Source organism: Tupaia chinensis, unplaced genomic scaffold, assembly GCF_000334495.1.
Source record: "Tupaia chinensis unplaced genomic scaffold, TupChi_1.0 Scaffold000100_1, whole genome shotgun sequence".
Taxonomy (NCBI): Eukaryota; Metazoa; Chordata; class Mammalia; order Scandentia; family Tupaiidae; genus Tupaia; species Tupaia belangeri.
Window position 1 is genome coordinate 2,134,880 of NW_006159564.1, and position 16,485 is coordinate 2,151,364.

Consider the following 16,485-nt stretch of genomic DNA (forward strand, 5'->3'; position numbering starts at 1 on the left):
TCCTGCTAACCACAAGATGGCTGCTGTGCCGCATCAACTGATGGTCAACTCTGCTTGCCAGAACTGCCTTCCGGAGACTGTATTCCATGGAGACTCACCTACAGTTGCGGAACTGCACGAGACCCACACTTGATCCAACCTTGAATGGAATCTATTTTCCCTATTGTTAAAAACTTTGGACTCCTGGCCCCTCTCCCTCTACTCGCAGGTATCGCATTTTCAATGACCCCTCTGGAGGATAGCTGTCCATAGAAGAGATAGAGTAATTGGGAGAGGGGGAAAGGGCTGAGGGTCAAACATAGGATAAAAAACATATTTATATGTATGAAAGTAGAAATGGAACAGTATTCGTGACGACATGCTTGATTGAGACACTATGCAGTTTATCCTAGATGGGAAACTACACTTGGTGTGTTGTGATGATACTCAGGGTGAGTGTTAGGCAATATAATTTAATATAAAAAAAAAATAATAATAAGCAGGAGGAAAAAAAAATGCACATTTGATGACTGAAGAGAGGTGTATGGACACAACTGGGGACTACTTTATAGTATGTGCATTCTACTCCCTGGGGTTTATGCCTGGGCAATCATGAATGTCAGGGACAATGGAGGAGGAAGATGGGACATGGCAGAGGGTGGGGATGCCTAGCCTAGGATGGCAAAACAAAAGGCAAGGTATGCAGGACACAAAAATTGGGAAATCATTTGCTGAGAACATATATGTTGATGGATTGAGCCAATGCACAGTGTATTTTGGATGGAAAATTCATATGTGTGTTGTGATGAGAAAAGAAAAAAAAAATTTATAATAATAATAAAAAAAAAAAAAGAAAGAAGTACAGAGCAAATACAAAATTTCATCTGTGTGGAAATGCTGATAGAGAAGGACAGAGTAAAGAGTAAGAAATGCTATGTACTGTGTAAGTAGACTATTTCAGGCCCATTCATTCATTTACATGCAGTCATGCATCAGAAAGTTCAAATGCAAATGGAATTAAAGTATGAGTGTATTTTGGTGCAAAAAAATGAAATTCATGTATCATTTTCTCATAATCACATTTTACATATATTTTTGAAGACTCCTTATATAATTAAACAATTATAAAAAGTTACACATAAACTCCATGAAATGATTCATCAACAATGCTAAATAATTTCGGTAACTATCTAGACTAAAAATACTGTCATAGGGCCAGCCAGTTGCACGGTGGTTATAGTGCCTGGATTCCACATGGCCAACTGAGAAATTCTAGCCTCAAAAAGTCAGAAAACACACTGGGCACATGTGCTTGTGTACCCCAAATCCCAAAGCAAGAAATAGGAATGGGCATGACCATGCCCCACGGAGGGTGCTTTCTCTTCTCCCCTTCTCTCTGTCACTCTCTGGCAAGTACACATGCCCTTTAGCAATTTTTTAAATCTATCATAAAATCCAGTGGCTTCATATTAAATTATGGCCTATGTGCCTACAGGGCACTGTTAGCACTCCGTAAATGAGTACCACTCTTTTGATCACAAGGTTAACATCAAAAGTTTGGGTCATTTTAACATTCTAATCATCTCAAGAGGGCAGCAACTAGGCCTTTCGACTGAGTATAGACCATATATGATGTGGTATATCAACTGATATTCATATACCTATAATTTTACATATATATATATATGAGCAATTTATATACACTAACCGTATAAAAACCCAGGTTCAAATATCTCGTATCTACTAGTCGTATAACTTATAGCAAATCTATTTTCCTCTGAGGCAAAATTTGTTCTCTTCCAAAAGGAAAATAAAAGTAATTCACATTTTTACTAACCCACAGAGATACTAAGAAAATAAAATAAACAGAAATCCCCAGCACTTTACCATATCTCTGAAAGCATTTTTCATTAGACTATGTGTTCCTAAAGAGTGGAGAACAAGAGTTATTCATTTTTATATGCAAAGTTTGCCCAATAATTGCTCATATTAGGCACTTATAAATACTTGTTAAAATAATGTAAATGTAAATGAGAAAGTCAGAAAGCCCTTTTCAAATATATTACACTGAAGGAATATTACTATATCTCTGAACACATCCATAGTTAGCCTATGAATTTGCTTCATAAATTCCACAGTATTCTTATCAATCTTCTAAGAGAAGGTAAATTTTAAATAAATTTGGAATCAAAAGGCAAAAATGACAAGAAACCTTCACAAAGGGTATTGACTATGCTTTTATATTATGCATCTTCTAAGAAAGTCCAGAGAATAGCTGTTGTTGCAAATGAACTATGATGGAGACCAGTTTCTTCCCCTTCATTTACTACTTAGGATGATACTGTATTATATTATTGAATGATGCAGTATACTTGAAAATATTTACATTGCCTTATGCTATTATTTCTATTTTAAATTAAATGTAACTCAGTTTCTAAAAATACGTATCAGTCAGCAGTCTATAACATGGGTCTGTAATCTATACCTGTGAGCTAAATCCAGCCCATCATCCACAAATTAATGGAGTTTTTACATTTTAAATGGCTGAGGGAAAAAAAATCAAAAGAAAATGACTATTTTGTAACATGAGAAAGTTGTATGAAATTCAGATTTTAGTGTCCAAAGATAAAATTTTGTTGAAACACAGAGAGGTTTTTGTTTGTTGGCTTGCTTGTTTTTAGGATTTTGCCATAGGGCATGTGTGCTTACTAGAAAGAGACAGAGAGGAGAAAAGTGTGAAATCTCGCCCCAGAGAGGATGGTCACATCATAATCCTTTCTCCTACATTTTCCTCTCAGGATTTTGGACACGCGTGTACACACAACTGGCGTGATTCTCAAGCTGCTAGGTCCGGGATTCATACTGCAGTTGACCATGTGGGAGTCTAGCACCTTAACCACCATGCCACCTGCTGGCCCCAAGGTTAAGTTACAATGGCCTATATCTTCTCTCACCTGAGAGTAGCCATTAAATAGCTGCAATAGAGACCAACCATGTGGCCTATAAGCTTAAATTACTTACAATCTGATCCCTAGTAGAAAAAGTTTGCCAACTCCTGATCTGTAAGGAGATGACAGTGATATGGGAAGTGATGAAGAATTGAGTCATGCTCCACTGGGCCTAGGACTGACATTATTTCTATTTCCTGATTCCATGCACAGTACAGAAAGAGTCAAAAAGTACTCTACCTGTCACCTTCCTTGGTGGGCCTGAAGAGAAAAATGAAAGAAAAAATGAAACATGTGAAACACGGTTTGAGGCAGTTACTAGCACAGCATTCATCAAAGTGCAAGCTTGTTTTAGATTCCTCTGATTTTCTTTGAAATTGTCCCTTACATGAAAACACTGGCATAGTATCAGATACTTACAAATTCTTACAGATTGAAAGAAGTGAGCAAAGGTGAGGAATGTATTCCATTTTAAAGGCACTAGTCTTCCCTGTCTTTTAAATTTTGTTTAAAAATACTTTTCAAACAATTCACAAATGAGTATCTCTTTGTAAATAACTTTTTTCAGTGGATCAGCAGAAGACTTCAGTGATTAGCACCAACAAAATTAGGAGCCTTCTTTTTGCGGGGAGGTGATGCACTATGTAGTTTTCAAATCAGATGGTACCCAGTAAGGTGCCAAGGAATTAGTCAAACATCAGGACAAACTAGTCTACAGTCCTTAATATTATATAGCATATGCTCCATAAAATAGATACATTTCTACATAAAAGGCTAAGCAGTTTCCAGAAATTAATTTATTTAGTCCACATTAAGCTTTATTACCAGGTCATGAGGAACGTCATGATATGTTTTTCTGTTTTTCTTTGCAAAAATGTATCATGACTTTCCTGACAACCCAATAGCATCCCCATAAGACAGAGAAAGAAACTAAGCTAAACAATTTGTCCAAAGCACTTCATAAAAGCATATTTAAAGAAAGCAAAACTAGTAGGTACACTATCTTTTTTATACAAATGAGACGTTAAGACTTGGAATTGGACCCAAACCAACGAGCCAGGAGTGCAAAGGCAAGTAAATGGAAACTAGACAAATTGACCCTAGAGCTGTGCTGCCTTTCACATGCTGCCAAAGGAAAGCTGTCTCAGAGGCCTCACAGGCTTAGGTCCTCCTCGGAGCATGGTCTAACTGCAGGCAGCATTCTGAGAAAGTTGCCAGGGTGGGACCGAGGAGATCAGTTGTGGCATGAGGATAGGTCAATTTACCCGGCTTAGCCTCTGTCCACCAAGCCTGCAGCACTAACTGGTCTGTGCTGTGGTTTTCATATCAGAAAAAATGAAGACCATAATAACTATCGCACAGCACCGATGTTAGGTTTAAATCAGCTAACATATATGTGTAAAGCCTGGCATGCTGTAAATGCTATATGCCTATTAGCTGTTGCCGCTCTGGTAAACCCAGAAGTTTTAAGATGCCAGAGGTGAGATGGTGACAGTGTTCCTTATGTGAATGATGCTCTCAGGCTGCACAGGGTACCCCCTGTGCTCCCCTGCACCAACAGCGAGATGGCAGCCACCACCCAATCATGGTGCTGAGTCCAGTGTGGAGGGGTTCAGAGCGAGAGCTTGGAAGTCAGTCACTTGTTTCAAAATCCCTCCTCTGCCCTCAGTGCATAAGTTCTTTGACTTTGGCTAATAGTTCATCTCTCTAAACCTGTTCCCTTCTCTATAAAGTGAGTATGAATAATATCTATCCTGAGAGGGCTGAAGATTAAATAATCAGACGAATATGAAGTGCCCGATATAAGTTATTCACTCAATAAACATTCACAAGGGACTCAGCAGTTGGCGTAATGGCTATGTCACTGGAATCCCATGTAGTCGACTGCAGTTTGTGTCCCAGACCTGGTGGCTTAAATTCATACCAGGTGTGTGTGCATGCATGCCCAAGATCCCGAGAGGAGAATGGAGGAGAAAGGATTGTGGCATGGCCATTCCCCCTGGGGAGGAGGGGAGATTTCTTGGTTTCTGTCTCTCTGTCTCTCTCTGTCTTTCTGGTGAGCTCATGTGCCCTATAGCAAAAACCTCTCAAAATAAAAAAAGAATTCACAGTATTATGCTGTAAGTCCTAAGCAGGGAAGAAAAGTCTTAAAAGCAGGTGTCTCTGATTTACTCAGAACTGCTATATTTGAAGAAGACTAGTATTTCCCTTCCACAGCGGCCTTGACATCAAAATGTCAAAATCACCACATCCAAAAATTTTAGGGGATCAGTAAGGCCACAGCTAACCTGATTCCAGGCTTCCAGCAGTGCCAAATAGAGACGTGTAAACTGAATTCCTAATTCTTACCCTGGCCCAACTAAAGACCTAGAAAGCTTCCTTGAATGTATCATTTTACCTTTTTCTAACTCAGTTGCCTCATCTGAAAAATTAATATCACAAACACTAATTTACCAGAAGTAGCACTGACTTATAGCATTGAAAGCATTTGTTGTTGGGACCAGCAGTTGGCATAATAGCTGTCACTGGACTCCCATGTAGTCAATCACAGTTCGAGTCCTAGACCCGGTGGCTTAAACTCACGCCAGGCACATGTACATGCATGCCCAAGATCCCGAGAGGAGAATGGAGGAGAAGGGATTGTGGCATGGTCATCCCCACTTGGGGGGTGATTTCTCACTATCTGTCTGTTTCTCTGGCAAGTGCATGTGCCCTATAGCAAAAATCTCTCAAAAAATTTTTTTTGTTATTAGAGTATATATGATAAAAACAAAGGGTATTCCATTTAAAACAGAGTATTTGAACATTGCATTTTTAAAGTCTATTTACCTAAATTCCAGTACACTAATATCCTTGTAGCCTGGTAGCCCAGTAAATGCATTTTCAACCTGTAAAATAAAAACAAAAATGATAATTATATATATAGAAATGTGAAAAATGGTATAGAAAATTATGCTTTTCTTTTTTTATTATTCATGATACAGACTGTATGCACAAATATGAGGGTGATAAAGAAAGAGCCAGAAAAAGGAGTGCCCTCTACAGGATCTGGTCACACGATGGTCTCTTTTCCCCAGCTTCCAGCCCACTGGGTCTCAGGCAGTCGCACATGTGCCCAGGGTGGGTGAAAAAAAAATTTATAATAATAATAAAAAAAAAAGAAAGAAGTACAGAGCAAATACAAAATTTCATCTGTGTGGAAATGCTGATAGAGAAGGACAGAGTAAAGAGTAAGAAATGCTATGTACTGTGTAAGTAGACTATTTCAGGCCCATTCATTCATTTACATGCAGTCATGCATCAGAAAGTTCAAATGCAAATGGAATTAAAGTATGAGTGTATTTTGGTGCAAAAAAATGAAATTCATGTATCATTTTCTCATAATCACATTTTACATATATTTTTGAAGACTCCTTATATAATTAAACAATTATAAAAAGTTACACATAAACTCCATGAAATGATTCATCAACAATGCTAAATAATTTCGGTAACTATCTAGACTAAAAATACTGTCATAGGGCCAGCCAGTTGCACGGTGGTTATAGTGCCTGGATTCCACATGGCCAACTGAGAAATTCTAGCCTCAAAAAGTCAGAAAACACACTGGGCACATGTGCTTGTGTACCCCAAATCCCAAAGCAAGAAATAGGAATGGGCATGACCATGCCCCACGGAGGGTGCTTTCTCTTCTCCCCTTCTCTCTGTCACTCTCTGGCAAGTACACATGCCCTTTAGCAATTTTTTAAATCTATCATAAAATCCAGTGGCTTCATATTAAATTATGGCCTATGTGCCTACAGGGCACTGTTAGCACTCCGTAAATGAGTACCACTCTTTTGATCACAAGGTTAACATCAAAAGTTTGGGTCATTTTAACATTCTAATCATCTCAAGAGGGCAGCAACTAGGCCTTTCGACTGAGTATAGACCATATATGATGTGGTATATCAACTGATATTCATATACCTATAATTTTACATATATATATATATGAGCAATTTATATACACTAACCGTATAAAAACCCAGGTTCAAATATCTCGTATCTACTAGTCGTATAACTTATAGCAAATCTATTTTCCTCTGAGGCAAAATTTGTTCTCTTCCAAAAGGAAAATAAAAGTAATTCACATTTTTACTAACCCACAGAGATACTAAGAAAATAAAATAAACAGAAATCCCCAGCACTTTACCATATCTCTGAAAGCATTTTTCATTAGACTATGTGTTCCTAAAGAGTGGAGAACAAGAGTTATTCATTTTTATATGCAAAGTTTGCCCAATAATTGCTCATATTAGGCACTTATAAATACTTGTTAAAATAATGTAAATGTAAATGAGAAAGTCAGAAAGCCCTTTTCAAATATATTACACTGAAGGAATATTACTATATCTCTGAACACATCCATAGTTAGCCTATGAATTTGCTTCATAAATTCCACAGTATTCTTATCAATCTTCTAAGAGAAGGTAAATTTTAAATAAATTTGGAATCAAAAGGCAAAAATGACAAGAAACCTTCACAAAGGGTATTGACTATGCTTTTATATTATGCATCTTCTAAGAAAGTCCAGAGAATAGCTGTTGTTGCAAATGAACTATGATGGAGACCAGTTTCTTCCCCTTCATTTACTACTTAGGATGATACTGTATTATATTATTGAATGATGCAGTATACTTGAAAATATTTACATTGCCTTATGCTATTATTTCTATTTTAAATTAAATGTAACTCAGTTTCTAAAAATACGTATCAGTCAGCAGTCTATAACATGGGTCTGTAATCTATACCTGTGAGCTAAATCCAGCCCATCATCCACAAATTAATGGAGTTTTTACATTTTAAATGGCTGAGGGAAAAAAAATCAAAAGAAAATGACTATTTTGTAACATGAGAAAGTTGTATGAAATTCAGATTTTAGTGTCCAAAGATAAAATTTTGTTGAAACACAGAGAGGTTTTTGTTTGTTGGCTTGCTTGTTTTTAGGATTTTGCCATAGGGCATGTGTGCTTACTAGAAAGAGACAGAGAGGAGAAAAGTGTGAAATCTCGCCCCAGAGAGGATGGTCACATCATAATCCTTTCTCCTACATTTTCCTCTCAGGATTTTGGACACGCGTGTACACACAACTGGCGTGATTCTCAAGCTGCTAGGTCCGGGATTCATACTGCAGTTGACCATGTGGGAGTCTAGCACCTTAACCACCATGCCACCTGCTGGCCCCAAGGTTAAGTTACAATGGCCTATATCTTCTCTCACCTGAGAGTAGCCATTAAATAGCTGCAATAGAGACCAACCATGTGGCCTATAAGCTTAAATTACTTACAATCTGATCCCTAGTAGAAAAAGTTTGCCAACTCCTGATCTGTAAGGAGATGACAGTGATATGGGAAGTGATGAAGAATTGAGTCATGCTCCACTGGGCCTAGGACTGACATTATTTCTATTTCCTGATTCCATGCACAGTACAGAAAGAGTCAAAAAGTACTCTACCTGTCACCTTCCTTGGTGGGCCTGAAGAGAAAAATGAAAGAAAAAATGAAACATGTGAAACACGGTTTGAGGCAGTTACTAGCACAGCATTCATCAAAGTGCAAGCTTGTTTTAGATTCCTCTGATTTTCTTTGAAATTGTCCCTTACATGAAAACACTGGCATAGTATCAGATACTTACAAATTCTTACAGATTGAAAGAAGTGAGCAAAGGTGAGGAATGTATTCCATTTTAAAGGCACTAGTCTTCCCTGTCTTTTAAATTTTGTTTAAAAATACTTTTCAAACAATTCACAAATGAGTATCTCTTTGTAAATAACTTTTTTCAGTGGATCAGCAGAAGACTTCAGTGATTAGCACCAACAAAATTAGGAGCCTTCTTTTTGCGGGGAGGTGATGCACTATGTAGTTTTCAAATCAGATGGTACCCAGTAAGGTGCCAAGGAATTAGTCAAACATCAGGACAAACTAGTCTACAGTCCTTAATATTATATAGCATATGCTCCATAAAATAGATACATTTCTACATAAAAGGCTAAGCAGTTTCCAGAAATTAATTTATTTAGTCCACATTAAGCTTTATTACCAGGTCATGAGGAACGTCATGATATGTTTTTCTGTTTTTCTTTGCAAAAATGCATCATGACTTTCCTGACAACCCAATAGCATCCCCATAAGACAGAGAAAGAAACTAAGCTAAACAATTTGTCCAAAGCACTTCATAAAAGCATATTTAAAGAAAGCAAAACTAGTAGGTACACTATCTTTTTTATACAAATGAGACGTTAAGACTTGGAATTGGACCCAAACCAACGAGCCAGGAGTGCAAAGGCAAGTAAATGGAAACTAGACAAATTGACCCTAGAGCTGTGCTGCCTTTCACATGCTGCCAAAGGAAAGCTGTCTCAGAGGCCTCACAGGCTTAGGTCCTCCTCGGAGCATGGTCTAACTGCAGGCAGCATTCTGAGAAAGTTGCCAGGGTGGGACCGAGGAGATCAGTTGTGGCATGAGGATAGGTCAATTTACCCGGCTTAGCCTCTGTCCACCAAGCCTGCAGCACTAACTGGTCTGTGCTGTGGTTTTCATATCAGAAAAAATGAAGACCATAATAACTATCGCACAGCACCGATGTTAGGTTTAAATCAGCTAACATATATGTGTAAAGCCTGGCATGCTGTAAATGCTATATGCCTATTAGCTGTTGCCGCTCTGGTAAACCCAGAAGTTTTAAGATGCCAGAGGTGAGATGGTGACAGTGTTCCTTATGTGAATGATGCTCTCAGGCTGCACAGGGTACCCCCTGTGCTCCCCTGCACCAACAGCGAGATGGCAGCCACCACCCAATCATGGTGCTGAGTCCAGTGTGGAGGGGGTCAGAGCGAGAGCTTGGAAGTCAGTCACTTGTTTCAAAATCCCTCCTCTGCCCTCAGTGCATAAGTTCTTTGACTTTGGCTAATAGTTCATCTCTCTAAACCTGTTCCCTTCTCTATAAAGTGAGTATGAATAATATCTATCCTGAGAGGGCTGAAGATTAAATAATCAGACGAATATGAAGTGCCCGATATAAGTTATTCACTCAATAAACATTCACAAGGGACTCAGCAGTTGGCGTAATGGCTATGTCACTGGAATCCCATGTAGTCGACTGCAGTTTGTGTCCCAGACCTGGTGGCTTAAATTCATACCAGGTGTGTGTGCATGCATGCCCAAGATCCCGAGAGGAGAATGGAGGAGAAAGGATTGTGGCATGGCCATTCCCCCTGGGGAGGAGGGGTGATTTCTTGGTTTCTGTCTCTCTGTCTCTCTCTGTCTTTCTGGTGAGCTCATGTGCCCTATAGCAAAAACCTCTCAAAATAAAAAAAGAATTCACAGTATTATGCTGTAAGTCCTAAGCAGGGAAGAAAAGTCTTAAAAGCAGGTGTCTCTGATTTACTCAGAACTGCTATATTTGAAGAAGACTAGTATTTCCCTTCCACAGCGGCCTTGACATCAAAATGTCAAAATCACCACATCCAAAAATTTTAGGGGATCAGTAAGGCCACAGCTAACCTGATTCCAGGCTTCCAGCAGTGCCAAATAGAGACGTGTAAACTGAATTCCTAATTCTTACCCTGGCCCAACTAAAGACCTAGAAAGCTTCCTTGAATGTATCATTTTACCTTTTTCTAACTCAGTTGCCTCATCTGAAAAATTAATATCACAAACACTAATTTACCAGAAGTAGCACTGACTTATAGCATTGAAAGCATTTGTTGTTGGGACCAGCAGTTGGCATAATAGCTGTCACTGGACTCCCATGTAGTCAATCACAGTTCGAGTCCTAGACCCGGTGGCTTAAACTCACGCCAGGCACATGTACATGCATGCCCAAGATCCCGAGAGGAGAATGGAGGAGAAGGGATTGTGGCATGGTCATCCCCACTTGGGGGGTGATTTCTCACTATCTGTCTGTTTCTCTGGCAAGTGCATGTGCCCTATAGCAAAAATCTCTCAAAAAATTTTTTTTGTTATTAGAGTATATATGATAAAAACAAAGGGTATTCCATTTAAAACAGAGTATTTGAACATTGCATTTTTAAAGTCTATTTACCTAAATTCCAGTACACTAATATCCTTGTAGCCTGGTAGCCCAGTAAATGCATTTTCAACCTGTAAAATAAAAACAAAAATGATAATTATATATATAGAAATGTGAAAAATGGTATAGAAAATTATGCTTTTCTTTTTTTATTATTCATGATACAGACTGTATGCACAAATATGAGGGTGATAAAGAAAGAGCCAGAAAAAGGAGTGCCCTCTACAGGATCTGGTCACACGATGGTCTCTTTTCCCCAGCTTCCAGCCCACTGGGTCTCAGGCAGTCGCACATGTGCCCAGGGTGGGTGAGGCTGACCGAGCCAGAGATTCGAACTGTGGTGACCATGTGAGATCAAGCATCTCCTGAGCCAGGTATTACCACTATGCCATGGAGTCAGTTCCAAAATCAATGCTTTTAAAAGTGAAATAAAGGGACCAGCAGATGATGGTATAATAGTTATGTCACCGGACTCCCACATGGCCAAACATGGTTCGAGTCCAAGACTTGGAGGCTTGAAACCTGTGCCAGGTGCATGTCCATGCGTGCCCAAAATCCCTAGAGGAAAATGGAGGTGAAGGGATTCTGGCATGGCCATGCCCCAAAGAAGGTGATTTTTTGCTTTCTGTCTCTCTGTTTCTTTCTGTCTCTCCAGAAAGTGTACACGCCCTATAGCAAAAAGTCTCTCTAAAAAATAAATAAAATGAAATTAAAAGTGCACTGTTTACAACTATTAGATGCTTGAATACATAGTTTTTACCACCACACTGCCACTTTCTTCTTTTTCATCTTGTTTTATAAGGTTTTAATATGTCTTAATATTGTTTTCCAAATTACAAACAACATACTTCTTATTGGCAAAGAACTGTTTTTTCCCTTATGTGATGAAATGTGGGGGAAAAAAAAAAGCATTTGTTTCAAAAGCTTTAGTAGCATTTTTAAACATTACTGTTTGGATTCTAAATCTGGCCACAGCACACACAATAACAGGCCACTGTTTTCCGTAGGTGGGGAAGTGTCTGCTGGCATGTTCCTTATCCCAGCAACACAGGAGAACCGTGACACACTTAACATTAGGTAGCAACCTGCGAGCCCTACCGCAGCCCCAGGAGAAGCTTCACTGCCTGCTCATCACAGAAGGGGTTCATGAGGCAGTGGCCAGGGAACTTGATTGGTCAAACAAATCAATTTATAAGCATCACGCCTGCAGGAGCCAATTTTATTACCGTCCTTAAAATCCTGCCATGTAACTTCTTATGAGCTTAGTGACTACAATGGGAAGAAAAATGCTACACTGGACTAAAATCTCAAAATAATAGGTTATGCACAAAAACCAGTTTAACAAAATTTAACATTAAATCTGTAACATTTCAGGGGGTGTCATTCTCAATAGATGGGTCACTATGGAGCTAACATCAAATAAGGGAAATAAATGAATGGATTTTAGCAACATCTCTGAGTAGATGCTTTTAAACAAGTCCTCACATAATCAGGACTAAAAAAAAAAAAATCTTCGTTCACTGAAGATCTTCATGCCTTAAGAGTAAAGAAACCCATGAAACTTTTCAGCTATAGTAATTTGTAGTCTTTACTCTCTGAAAGCAAAGAAAAATGCTATAGTCTTTGTAGGATGAGGGTGGGAGGTGGAATCTACAGGACTAGGAATCAGAAGACTGAGGGTTATCTCAGCTGTTTCTTCTGGTGGAGTAACCACACACAAGCTTTCTTTTATAGGCCTAATTCTGTCTTCCCACCTACTACATCAGTTTTAGTCAGATTGAAAGAAAACCTGCCTATGGCATGGTAATTAAAGTAGCTGATCCTACATGGCCAACTACATAGTTTGAATCTCAGACTCAGTGGCTTGAGAAACACACTGAGTGTGTGACCATGCAAGCCCAATATCCCAAAAGGAGGGAGAGATGAAAGAAAAGGATTACAGTGTGACCATTCTCCATGGAGGGTGCTTTCTCACTTGCCTCCTCTCTCTCTCTCTCTCTCTCTCTCTTTCTCCCCCCCCCTCTCTTCTTCTCTGCCCATCTCCAACAAGCACACACACACGCTCTGATAAATGAAAAGAGAGAAAGAGAGAAATGGCTCCTGAATGTCATCCTTTCCAAGCAGACTTTCTTTCTCCCTATGTGTCTTCCAATAATACCTAGAGGAGCTGAACAATTCAGGTGACTGCGTAATGGAGGAAGTGAGCGAGAGATCCCTTCAATTTACAGTAAACATGGTGACAGGATCCTTCAGAGACATGACCCCTGCTTCTGCTATTTTATGTAAGGTAGCTACTAGTAGACCTTCCATGTAAGAGACAGTGGATGTAAAGATGAGCTAGAGAAAGAGATGCTTCATGGTAGACCCAGACCCTTCATCACTCTCAAATCACCTCACCCCAAAAGCTACCTATCCCATAAAATCTGTGCTGAACATGTTTTTCAGTGTGTTTTTACTTTCTCTAAATACGTAATCATTCCATGCAATTGTTTACCCAAATACTAAGTTTATTAAAGGCTCCTTAATCCAGAGGCAGAGAGAACCAGACACCAATCCAAGACACTATCTGATGCCAGGTGGCCCTGGCTTGGCTGACATTTCTTCCACATACCATACGGCCTTGCGACTTGGCCACAATCCTAGGAAAACGAATCATCTGGCCTACGCTCCCCATGTCTGATGGCTGCAATGATGCTGTTTGGCTGAGAGATGCACATTTTTATTTCCCATCTAGACACAGTGTCTGAGGAAGGAAATTAATCCCAGGTAATGGAATTGACAAACGGCCAAGGAGAAGCCCATCAAAAGGGAATGGAAAAGAAATAAACAGGAAGGAATGATGTGCTCTGCCATCAGATAACGAGAGAGAGATGGGCACTCAAGGCCTTGCTACACAAGAACAAGGCACACCAGAAAAGGGACATGGAAGGGTCAGTTTCTGACTAAGAGAACACTGAGTTCAAGTCCTATATACAGAATTCTTCAGGAAAACAGTGTGAGAAGGCCTAACTCACATTTTTTAAAGTAATCCTTTTGTAAATATCTCCAACCAGGGAACAGAGATAGAGAAATTTTTCATTGGATATCCTTTTGTGCTTTTAAAGTTTATACCATATATAATCTTTTTTTAAAAAAAAAGAATACTAAAAAGTAGGGGCCAGATAGAGGTATAGCAGTAAAACACATCTCTCTGCAAAGCCAACCCACATGAAAAGATTCCAGATCTGCATCTGGGGATCTCCCTAAGTATACTAAGGCATCATGTTCCCATGGTCCGGCTGAAGCTGGGGGTAAATTGAAGTATCAAGACCCCCTAGGGGGTGCTGTCTCTCTGTCTCTCTCTTTTTCTTGCTTATGGAAGAAAAAATACACAGAAAATTTTTAAATAAAGAAGAATACTAAAAATGAAATTAAAAGAAATTAAATTTAATGTTCCCTCAAGAACAATATACTGTGCGGTTTCTCAAAGACAGTCATTTCTCTAAATACTATCATGTCAAAATTTTGCATAAGATACATTCTTCCTTGGCTGAGCAGAAAAGTTTGAAATAGCATGTAGTTGTTAGCCAATGGCAAGATTTTGTTTCTATAAAAATAACTCAACCTGTCTTTCTATGAACTTTGCACAACTTTCTGAAGAAATGATGAGATCATCCCAGGAACCAATAAGACAGACAGCTTGAATCCTAAACAAACTTGCCTTTACTGATGTTATGAAGATTGGCATAGAAGGGACATTCCTCAACAAAATAAAAGCCATATATGACAAACCCATTGCTAACATCATACTGAATGGAGAAAAGCTGAAAGCTAAAAATTGGAACAAGACAAAGCTACCCACTTTCTCTACTCCTTTTCAACATAGTACTGGATAGCCTAGCCAATGCAATCAGAAAAGAGAGTAAAACAAAAGGCATCCAAACAGAAAAAGAAGTGAAGAGTGAAATGATCTGTTTGCAGATGATATGATAATATGTATATAGAAAATCCAAAAAGAGGGACCAGCAGATGGTGAAATGACTACATTGCTGGACTCCCATGTAGTCAACCGCAGTACAAGTCCCAGACCTGGTGGCTTAAACTCATGACAGGCACGTGTGCATGTGTGCCTAAGATCCTGAGAGGAGAGGGGATTGTGGCATGACCATCTCCCCTGGGACAGGGGGTGATCTCTCACTTTCTGTCTCTCTGCCTCTCTCTGTCTTTTTGGCAAGCACACGACCCTATAGCAAAACCTCTTCAAAAGAGAGAGAGAGAGAAAGAGGAGAGAAAAGAAAATCCAAAAAGAATCCACCAAAAAAAAACCTCCTAAAATTTATAAATGAAGGAGAAGCCATCTGCATTTGAGCTGTGAACAATTCCTTTTAGGAGCTAGGACAAGTTAAGATTTGCTGCTCAGACTTCACCCTCCAGATCCCAATCTAGAATGGTTGCGCACCCTCTGTATTCTTCTCTCTGTCTCTCTCTCTCTGTCTCTCTCTCTCTCTCTCATTTTTTTATTCTTATTTTTTTATTTTTAATGTTTTTTCTTTGCTCACTGGTTCTCCTTTATCTTGCTAACTCTCACCATTTTCCCCTCTCACTTAGGAGAGATAAAGTGCAAGCCCTTTGAGAAGCCATCTGTATTTGAATTTTAAAAAATAGGGACCAGCAGTTAGTGTAATGGCTATGTCGCTGGACACTCATGTAGTCAACAGTGGTTCAAGTCCCAGACCCAGTGGCTTAAACTCACGCCGGGCGCGTGTGCATGCATGCCCAAGATCCCGAGAGGAGAACGGAGGAAAAGGGATTGCGGCATGACCATCCCCTCTGGCGGGGGGGGGGGATTTCTCGCTTTCTGTCTCTCCATCTCTTTCTGGCAAGCACACGCGTCCTATAGTAAAAACCTCTCCAAATTTTTTTTCTTTCTTTCTTTCTCTTTTCTTTTCCTTTTTTTCTTACCTTTATCATCTTGCTGCTCAGAATTCACAAATTGAGTGTCTAGACAGGTCTAGGTGCACAGTAGCCAAACATCTGAATACTATTAAGGTCAGAATAATCAATTCCTACTAAAGCTGCTGCATAAAGGGAGAAAAGTGGAACTGCAGAGTGATTGCAGGTCACCTCCTCCTGCACACTTCTGAATGCTCAGATTAAACTTCAAGAAATTAGGAGGATACTTATAACACATCAGATGACCAGAAACGACCACAGAGGCACAAGAAATATGAGAAGAGAAGAAAATAGCTTTCCCTCAAAGGAAAAGAACAACTCATCATCCACAGATGTGGAAATGTCAGATAAAGAATTTAGAATATTCATGGTGACAAAGCTAACAGAGATGCAAAAGAAGAGAGATAATGAACTCCAGAAGATGCAGGAAAAAAGAGACAATGAGTTCCAGGAGGTGTTGAAGTTCTTCCATAATCTGAAAGAGGAAATATACACCATTAAAAAAAATCGAACAGGGGCCTGCGTGGTGGCGGCAGTGGCACCTGCGCCTGCA

General features: G+C 39.3%; 1 protein-coding gene across 1 annotated transcript in view; it reads right to left on the reverse strand.

The window, feature by feature from the left end:
* The window catches only part of IMPG2 (interphotoreceptor matrix proteoglycan 2), a 128,443-nt gene that overhangs the window by 52,375 nt on the left and 59,583 nt on the right, over positions 1–16,485 (reverse strand). The window contains exons 8-9 of the mRNA XM_027769966.1: positions 11,013–11,071; positions 8,424–8,444 (exon numbers count right to left, since the gene is read on the reverse strand). Coding sequence (XP_027625767.1) covers positions 8,424–8,444; positions 11,013–11,071 — 80 coding nt within the window. The remainder of the gene's footprint in view (positions 1–8,423; positions 8,445–11,012; positions 11,072–16,485) is intronic.